At 42.2% G+C, this 9,876-nt stretch overlaps 2 protein-coding genes across 3 annotated transcripts; one reads left to right on the forward strand and one right to left on the reverse strand.

Annotated features, from left to right (window-relative positions):
• Window positions 1–255: 255 nt before the first annotated feature.
• Window positions 256–4,825, reverse strand: ptgr1.1 (prostaglandin reductase 1, tandem duplicate 1). The gene is made up of 9 exons (XM_010770629.1): window positions 4,726–4,825; window positions 3,946–4,072; window positions 3,721–3,766; window positions 3,532–3,591; window positions 2,823–2,990; window positions 2,004–2,277; window positions 1,823–1,928; window positions 1,167–1,285; window positions 256–1,027 (listed from the first exon to the last, which is right to left on the reverse strand). Exons 2-9 carry the CDS (start codon window positions 4,049–4,051, stop codon window positions 917–919), a joined length of 990 nt encoding a protein of 329 aa, XP_010768931.1. The 5' UTR covers window positions 4,052–4,072; window positions 4,726–4,825; the 3' UTR covers window positions 256–916.
• A 36-nt stretch (window positions 4,826–4,861) lies between these two features.
• Window positions 4,862–9,587, forward strand: haus3 (HAUS augmin-like complex, subunit 3). 2 transcript variants are annotated; one of them, XM_010770630.1, is made up of 6 exons: window positions 4,862–5,014; window positions 5,875–6,911; window positions 7,040–7,249; window positions 7,777–8,009; window positions 8,395–8,677; window positions 9,054–9,580. In XM_010770630.1, the coding sequence occupies exons 2-6, from the start codon at window positions 5,901–5,903 to the stop codon at window positions 9,279–9,281; spliced, it is 1,965 nt and encodes a 654-aa protein (XP_010768932.1). In that variant the 5' UTR covers window positions 4,862–5,014; window positions 5,875–5,900; the 3' UTR covers window positions 9,282–9,580. The 2 variants fall into 2 exon arrangements, with proteins under 2 accessions (XP_010768932.1, XP_010768933.1); XM_010770631.1 differs by having other exon boundaries at window positions 4,918–5,014; window positions 8,395–8,629; window positions 9,054–9,587.
• The last annotated feature ends 289 nt before the right edge of the window (window positions 9,588–9,876 follow it).

A 9,876-nucleotide genomic window follows, 5' to 3' on the forward strand; every position in this document is an offset into this window, starting at 1 on the left:
GAAAAAATAAAACATACTCCTGTAGGTATACAACTCCAAATATCTCCCCAAACTGGAGAAACCTTGTGCTTTTCTACCGGACAAACAGCAGCCCTTGTTACCATGGAGCTCTTATTACCATCACAAGCTTATGAAATTCTAATTAGTGTCTAAAAATACGGTCTATTTCCTGATCAAATAAAGACTGCACTTGGCAGCTGAGGGCTAACTCTATTATGTCGAATACACTCATTTGAGGATTGAAAGGAGATCACATCTTCAATCGCTTTCTCTTTTATTCTCCTCCGCTTCAAGTGCAGGACACGCATACATTTGTACTGGATAGATATTACAGTCTGCAAAGTAAAGCCCAACACAAAGGTAAAACATACGATGTCAACAGAAAATCAGAGGAAAAAAGCCCTTATTTGTTTTACACAAACTCTCACTAAATACCAAACATATGTTATAATAGCATTAAAATAATGTACGAATGCAGCAGCAGATCTAGAAATCTTGTCCAAGTACACTCAAATGCAGAGACAATTGTCTGGATAGTGGTCAAAAAGACATGCTCAATTGTGTTGTAGAAGTAATCTTAAAATTGATTAATAAATTGTTGCTAGCCCTGCAAATTATTTAATGGAAAACCTTTGTCCCATTTCTGTCTGTCTTTCTGCTAGCTGTGTCTTTATTCTTTAAATGCAAAACAAAAAGTATGATCCTTATCATTAATAAAAAGACCTAGTGGTGCAGTATCGTAAACTTATGTAGGGACGTATATTTTCCGTCTTAACTCACATTCTATATATCACATTTTCCATGGACATCATGTTAGTATACACATATCTGGTTGGTTATAAACTCGATTAATCCTTCATGTATGAATCCTGTAATAATGTTTCATTAAACACGGGTTCTTCTTCTTTGCTCCACATCAGACTACGACGATAGCCTTGCCGACGTTTTCTCCCCGCAGTATCCCCATGAAAGCAGCTGGCATCTTTTCAAAGCCCTTTGTGATGTGCTCCCGACACTGCAGTTTGCCCTGCGGATGGAGAATAAATAAATAGATTAGAGAAATGACACTGAAGCAGATACACAGGCAACCCTAAGATAAACTCTAAAGACACACGTGAACAATTCTGAATTAGATCTAATATCATAACTTGTTTTCAGACACCAACCTCTTTCAACCATCCCATCAGCCTCTTCAGGGACTCTGGGTTCTTGTGCTCCCACCTGCTCTGCATGAAGCCCTCCATCTTTAGCTGCTTGAAGATCATGGTCAGGTGGGGGAATGGACCTGAGAGGGAGATACATGGTTAAAGAAAAGAAAACTATTTGATCAAGACAGATTTCTCTTTACACATCTCTCAAATGTCAGTAGTGCAATGTCGCCCTCTAGTGAGGAAAAACAAACATTATTTGATAGGGTTCCAACACTTTTCCCAAAGTCAAAATCAAGCCCTTTTAAAGATTTCAACACCTTACAGATGTGGTATTTTACAGATGTGTAAAGCGTGCATGGATAACTTCACTACGACATAATATTCAACCAGGTGTTATGGTGCACCTTAATGATGTTTCGTGACAGTATTCTACAGAAGGGGAAAACACAACAACCTGTCATGTTTCATAATGTCTTACCTGTTTGTTCTATTGAAACTTCAAGCTATTTCAAAGACTTTGAGAACAGCATGTTAAAATGTAAGGATTTCCAGGAGATTCAAATATGTGCAGTTTTAGTTTTAGCACAGTTTGAACTGCATTTTTCTTCTTTTAAAGGAAAAATTAGCAGGACTATTAATAACAAAAAAAATTCAAGAAGGGAAGTTCCCACCTGTTTGGGGTGTGGAGTCATTGTACGTGGAAATGGCTCCACACACAGCAATTCTTCCAAAGTTCTTCATCTGCTGCAAGGCAACACTTGAAGAAAGTCCTCCAACCTAAAGCAAAGAATATGATTTAACCACTTAGCCAACAATGTTAAAGTAAGCTGTGAAATGTGTCTAACCGCTTACGTTTTCGAAGAAGCAGTCGTATCCGCCTGGAGAAGCTTTCTTCAGCGCCTCCTCCATGGAACCGACAGTCTTGTAGTTGAAGGCCTCGTCGAAGCCCAGTTCTTTGAGGAAAGCCACCTTGGCATCAGTCCCTGCGGACCCCACCACCTTACAGCCCTTGATTTTAGCAATCTGGCCCACCACGGAGCCCACGGCCCCCGCGGCAGCATTCACCAGCAGGGTCTCGCCCTTCTGGAGGCCCAGAACCTCTTCTATCCCGTACAGAGCCGTCAATCTGGGAAGGACAAGGAAGAGTAAAACTAACAAAACACTGAAAACAGAGACGAAATGTTTACCTTCAGTTCCACAGAAAAGCCTGTTTGACCTTTGCAGTGTAAACTCTTAGTTTCCACTCCAAGGTCATCAGTGCTTATAAGGCGACTTCATCTCACCAGCAGGACCAAACATCTGGAGCCTGACACGTTTATTTGATCAAACACAGACGAAACTCAGCTGTTCTGCTTAACTGAGAGTCTCTCACTCTCTTTTAAACATTACCAGAAGAACGGCAATACTTTCCCAGATAAGCGGTCTAATCTAACATTTACTCAGGGATGGTCAGGTCTTTCTTCTGCATAATAGTTCACAGATAAGAGAAGCCAAAACAACCTTCCCCTTTTGGCTAGGTCACTTTAAAAAGTAGGCATTGTTTTTAGTGAAACAAGTTCCACAGCTGTCCAGATGTCCATAAAACGATCTTAAATGCTGAAAAAACATGACAGTGTGAGAAAATGAAATGTACTTTAACTTTGCCAGACGTGACATTTTTGTATTTCTTACCCCGGCATGCCGATGGCACCCAGAGCCAGAGACAACGAGACGTCTTTCGGCCACTCTGGCATGATGGGAACGAGACCCATCCCGTCGCAGACTGTGTGGCTCCTCCAGCCACAACGACCAACCACATGGCTTCCCACAGGAAATGCTGGGTTGTTACTTTGAATCACTCTACAGAATAAGAAAATAACAACAGAAGAAGAAAGAAAGCATAATCAATTAAGGGTGTGTCACTGGGCTTTTTTGAAGTTTGAAGACTAAAGCCATATGGATGACACACGAGTAGGTACTTTAAACTGTTGTGGTATCCTAGACATCTTCATGACGTCAAACCATGTGTCAGATGTTTTATATGCACTTTGGTTTACAAAGTTACCAAAATGCATACCATGTGCGTGTACAACAGATCATTGCGACGTTGTTTGGAAAGTTTGGTCACTGAGTAGTTTATTCTGCATGTTTATCAGCAACAACACATTTCCACTGTAACAGATTGTGCGTCTAAGGCTACGCCAAGAACATTTTATTTATCCACTTTCGCTTTTTAGTCTCTGTAAATCAAAGGCTTAAGTAATTATTAGCAGGTGTAGGTTCTGTTTCAGTTAACATTAGGGCATGCATGTTAAATCATGATAGATGAAAGACATTCCTCTGTGTGTGTGTGTGTGTGTGTGTGTGTGTGTGTGTGTGGCGGTGTGTTTGTTTTCCTTACTTAGCCACTTGAGATCCGATCATCACATCGCCTTCATTCATGCGAACCCTACTGAAAGGCCTGGAGAGACATCACATTGTTAGATTCATTGACGTTGCATTTATGGATTAATTGATTTGTTAAAGAGAGTGCTGCTTACAATATTAATGGTGAATGTTTTTTTTATTCATAACCGTATTATCCACTCACCTCATGTATGGGTCCACACTGAGAAACACTGCTTCCAAAAGCACCTCTGAAACAGAAAGAGACATTGATGAAAAACAAGCGTCATAAAGAACAGATGTTTTCCAATTGTGTATGTGACTCAACCACACTGACTCATGTAAACTGTTTTAATGTTTGCCATGAAAAACATAGAGTTTGACTTACTTGGCTAAGTTGAGAAAAGAATAAGGAAAACAAATAACTTACCTCCATCTTTTGGCGCAGGCAGCTCCTCCACCTTGAGCTCAAAGTCGCTGTCCTTCGGGAAGCCGTCAAAGTGCTTGGTCAGGATCCACGTCTTAGCTTGGACCATGATTCTTTTTTTTTAGGGCAGCTGTGAAAGATAGAACAGATACAGTAACAGTTAGTAACAGTTAGTCCGAAACAATGACATCTTAATTTCTTATTATTAAGGCAGCACAAAGTGAAGTCAACTTATCCTGGGTGTGTAGTGTGTACTAAGAGGTCATGACAGATTGATGTGCATGGTAAGGGACATCCAAAACCTGCTATGCAAAACCATTAAAATAAACACAGGAAGAAGTATTTCCAATCATGCTCTCTTTATACAACTCAACCACATCCTTGACCTGACATTTTCTTGGAAGGATTTCCTGCCTGAAAACAATGATTCTGTTTTTAATAGGGTTGCGGGCAGGCATGTGTAAAGTTAGTATGTGATCATACAAATGAACAGGCTGTAAGATAACACTATCACCCAGGAAAGTATGAGTGGGTAATATGTTAGAAAAAGCAAACAACATAACATTAAAAGATCATAAGTGAGAAGTAAACTCCCAGCTGTGGGCATGCAGGCTGGTCTATGTTTACCTACTGATGCACCTTCATCCATATTAGCATGTATCAAGTTAGTTTGAGATATATATAGATATTTATCTCAAACTAACTTGATACATGCTAATATATATAAATATGCAGTCTACGGTTATTACACACAGTCCTTTCAACGTTATTTATATCACTTACCAGAAGTAGTTCTCAGCAAAGGAAAGGCAGAAGAAGAAGTGAGCTCACACAGAAAGGAGCAGGGCATTGGGCAAGCAGCGGCGGGTTGCTGAACGCGTGGGAGGAGAGGAGGCGGGAGTTATGCTTCATCCTAGAAACTGATTGGTTGGAGGTTTGACGCAGCCTCTAACGTATGACGTGGAACGTTACGTTGTCCGGCGTGTCGACGTCCCGTCAGTTCGGATTGTTGGCGCGAGTAAATAACTGGCTTCAACGGGATGCTAACTAAAAGGAAATTCTGAATACAATTGTAAGTTGTTGTTTGACAAATTTGACTTTTCTTGTAAAGATTAATATACGAATACACTGCACTCGACCCAAGTGCCAATTTACATGGTAGTTAGCATGTTAGCTATACCTAGTTTCTAGCCATTAACTGGCTAAAGTACTGCAACTGTTTAGCTACTAATGATAAGCTAACTGTTGTGACGGATGTGCTTATGATACTTTCACCAGATCCGTTTTTAACAAATACACACATCATTTATTTGCGAAGACACTAACAATTGTTTAATATTGTTAGAAATGTAAGAAGTTTTCCTTTACGGTCGACTGCGGCTTCAGGTTGGAAAAACATTTAGAGTCAGTGATAATGGCACTGTAACGTTTCTTGTGATAAATGATTTTAGAATATATCAAGGGACTGTCACTGTTGAACTCTCGTAGTAGATATGTTTAGACTAATCTAATTTGTTCAGCAATTCATCTGACTTGGATTGAAATTTTAATTTCAGTTTTATTTAGGCATTTTGCAGAGGTGTTAACTCACATTTGGTCATTTTGGAGGATGCTGTTGTTGAATTGTGAGGTTTTATACTATTGAGTCTTATTAAGAAAACAACACCATAAACAATAAACCTGTTAATTGTTTTAAACAGTGTCAATAACTGAAATTATAGTAAACTAATGCCAATGTCCAGTGATATTATTGACTTTAAATGCCACTATTTATCTGTACACTCTGTGTTTCACTTTGTAAGAATGCTGCATGTTTGGAAATGATTGCAGGGTTTTAATAGACATAACTACCATGAATATGCTTTGCTTTAACTCTCTTCCTATTGGTCTTCCTAATCCTCCACAATCCACATGTTGCTTCTGACTGACTAGTACTAGCCATAGAGCTGTGATTCAACATGTTAAATGGTAGCCAGTTTGTGGAGGCCGTGGGCCGTCTAGGTTTTCCTGCTGCGTCATCACTGAAGGCCTCTGACTTCGACTGGCTGTTTGACTGCGCCCCAGAGAACCTTCACTTCTTGCGCTTTGTCTGTCGGACCCTCAACCAGAGCAATGTTCTCACAGCAGAGGAGGCATACGCTATCCAGGAGCTGCGGAAGTCTGGCAAGCCATTTTTGGATGAAGCAGCCTTGGGCGAAGTCCTTAAAACCATTGGACCTTCGGATGGGAGCAGTGCAAACATCTTAGGGCCCTCTTCTTCATCGTCATCCTCTGTGTTTGCAGCTGAGGGGGATGTGGCTATAGAGGATTTGGAGGCAGAGCTCCAGGCGCTGCGTAAAGAGAAAGAACTGAAGCAACGGCGGTACAACCAGCTGCAGCTTGTGGCCATCTCCCGTGCAGATGTTGACCTTCGTCTTTCTGCTGAGCTGGAGAGTGCTGCCTGTAAACTAAAGGAGGCCAGTGCTGCTATCAGAGCTGAGAATGCTGACACCAATGCCCTACTACAAAACCTAACAGACGAGATTACAAAGCTTGCGTCATATCTCCCGGTTCAGCCGGCAACACAAAAAGAATCAAAGTCCTCATCAAACACTTCCAAGAGCCCCACTGTCCTCCTCTCCCAGCTGCCCCTAGATCCCTACCTGCACCAGGAGGAGCTCAACACTAAAACACTCTCTGCCTTCACTCAGAAGCAATTCTTCCAGGGCATCTCTGACATTGTGGAGACTTCTTGCTCTGAGCGCTTCCAGGTTCTTGACCTCAGTTCTTGTGAAGATGGAGAAGACGAAGAGACGGAGCACAAGGGGAAGGAGATGGAGGAGCGAGTGGTGGAGCGCCGGAGGACGGAGATGGCCAGACTTCAGTGGGCTCATATTGTGGCCCAGCACCAACTGATGCAGGCCACGGCAGAGGAGAAGAGCGTCAAGGCTGGCCTAGAATGGCTTTCTGAGAAGTCCGCTCACACCAAGGTAAGCAGTTGTTTCGTGTTTTATATCCTTCTGCAAACACTTTCGCGGTTCTCATAGTGTTTTTGGTATTTTTTATTCCTGATTCCTGTCTCAAGTTCTCTTTCCTATCTTTGTCCTAACCCTGCCAGAGTATTTCCAGCTCCTCCTCCCTGCATGTCCGCGAGGTCGTCTCCAGGAAGGAGCTGCAGGCGGTGGAGGCGGAGTTGGAGGCTCTGCTCCAAGGACCGGTACCTGCTGCCCTCAGAGAGTCAGCCAGGCTGCTTAATGTGCCGGTAGTGAGGGGAGACCTGGCTCTGCAACTAGCCCGGCAGGACTACTACACATCCAGACAGGATCAGGTTAGTTGGTGATATCACCTATGTACTTCTCAGGGGGCAGGGATACTGACCAATCAGCTTTGCTTCAGCTACTGAGAATGAAATGGTCTTGCTTTAAATAATTTGAATGAGAAACAAGGTGCTTGAGTAACCCTTTTAAGAGTGACATTTTTACTGATCAAAGAATAATAATATAATAATAATCACTTTATTTATATAGCAGCTTTTGCATTTACAAAGAGTTACAAAAAGTATACACACAGAGAATGAAATGAACTAAAGACCTGCAACTGAACACATTATAAAACAGAGTAAAACAAACGGAAAGTAATAAAACACAAATATAAAAGCTTGAAAGCAATTATTTGAACAGAGTTTGATGACGAATTAAAGTCAAAATGTGATCCCTGTGTCAATAATCAGCGATATGCATTTTAATATCATGCTTAAGACATGAAACCACCTTAACATCTATCTGTCATTCTAAGTCAATGTTTAAACAAGTATCAACATCCCTCGGAAAACTAAATGTACAATTGTCCTCCTAGGTACGAGACTATCTGCTCCGCCAGAAGGCGTCCTTTGACATGGTGCGCCTGGGTCAGGAGATGGAGTTGAGGAGGTGGAGGACCGGTCTTAAGCAGCTGGGAGAAATAAACAGCAGATTGGTAATGGAAGGTGGAGCGACAACCCTCAGAATTGAGTCCCTGGCCCACCCTGACCTGGCTATTAACCCCCGGCCCAACCCCATCATCAGCTGCAAGGATGCAGCCTTCAGCAGGTAGGAGGAGTCCAGCTGTAATGTGCTGTTTTAGAACTGATGATGTAAAAAGCATTTTATTTGTAAGTCTTTTAGAATGATGTTTTTTTATGAATTAAATAATATATCCCCCCCCTTTCTTAACTAACAAGTCATAAGAAAAAGAGAAACAGTATGTAAGTGGGTTTTATTGGTTCATTATTCATGTTCTGCACTCTAATGGATGTTATTTGAATCTGAATATTATTTACACACCACAAACATGATTATTCACTTACCCCCTGTGCAATGCTTTGGTGCTATGTTGGCTGCTTTGTGCCTATGACACTCTTTAGTTGTCTTCCTTCATATGCTTGTTGTTTCACTTTAGATTATAATTCAGTGTTGTATGCATTTCTCTCCCCAGGCTGCTCCAGATCCTTGACCATGATTCAGAGCACGGTCGATCGAAGCCTTTCCGGACATATGAAGCATTGGACCACTCTGCTCGTGACCTCGCAGGCAACCTCCAAGTGACCCGAGACGCTCTAGCTGGCGCCGGGCGTGAGCAGTACTACACGGCAGCTCGTCTCTATGGCGACTGTGAGGCGCTCCACAGGGCCATGTACACAGAACTCCAGCAGCTGCTCTTAGGGCCGCAGGTATGTCCTAGGGCCACTGACCAGGAGCTGCTCTGTCCCAATGCACAGGTGGGTTTCTTTCCTTTGTATCTTCTGTCACCTTGGTCAACCGAACATTTCAAAAAGAAATCCTTAATGTGAGTCAGCTGAATTTAAAATTACTCGTCACTTTTGGTGAGGGAAGCTGGTAGCACTCTGTTTATTCCTTTTCACTCACATAAAGACACGTTGGGTCCAAACGCACTGTGTGATAATAAGTGGCTCTCAGGAAGTGGACTGTTGCATGATGGACTTTATATGGATGCAATATGTTTGTCTTAATAACATATCGTGATCATTTACTTTATTTGAATAATTCCGTATCTCTTATTGATTCAAATGGGTGCTCACTTGACCTGTTGCTATGTATTTCTTTATATCTCATCCGTGTGCTTTGTCCCTACAGGAGCTGACCGTGCAGCTTGTGGAAGCCGAGTCTCAGCTGCAGAGTTTGCAGCATTTAATGCAAGAAATCATGGGGGAGGCTAAAGCCAAGCGCTCTCAGCTGGAGCGCAACGCCCTCCTCAGGCGAGAGAGGGAGTTGTACATCTACTTCCACTTGGATCAGCAACTGCTGCAGAAAGTAGTGGAAGAACTGGAGGGCAAAATGGCTGCGAAGAGAGGGCAACAGTAAAGCCTATGCTAAGGGGGTCAAGCTGCGTTATGAAGCTTGAAGATATCTGAAGATACTGTTCAATCGCTTTGGAGCCCCGTGTACTCAAAATATGCATCTTCACTTGGAGGTGGAAGAAACAACGATGACAAAACCCAAGTTGCTCAATGTTTAGATATATATGAGCAGTGCTGCTTACAATGAGATTCATTTGAATGTTTGTCTTACAAACTGTTTATGTAAAATAATCGTATGATTTGTCTTGTCTTCTGATGTTTTAATTAATACTGCTTTTTTGCCATAAATAAAGTAAAATGTTATCTTTTAGAGGAATTATTGTGATTTTCTTTTTTGTTAAGGTTATTCCAGTTCTGGAGGTTTAGCTGAGATGCTAGTTCAAACCAGGGCTGTTTGTAACTGATGTATAACTCTCCCCTTCGTCCTGTTTAGGCCCTCAACAGTTAAAGAGTCAGATATCGTCAGGGAGAGGAAAAGAGTAGCAGGCATTCTGACAGGGAGGAGATGGAGCTGCCTAGCAACAGGTTGTACTCGGGGCCTCTGTCTGTAGAGGCCCAGAAGATCCTGGCTGTCCTGAGGGCCCAGAGTCGGCACACAG

Source organism: Notothenia coriiceps, unplaced genomic scaffold (assembly GCF_000735185.1).
Source record: "Notothenia coriiceps isolate Sejong01 unplaced genomic scaffold, NC01 NC01_scaffold00009003, whole genome shotgun sequence".
Lineage (NCBI taxonomy): Eukaryota > Metazoa > Chordata > Actinopteri > Perciformes > Nototheniidae > Notothenia > Notothenia coriiceps.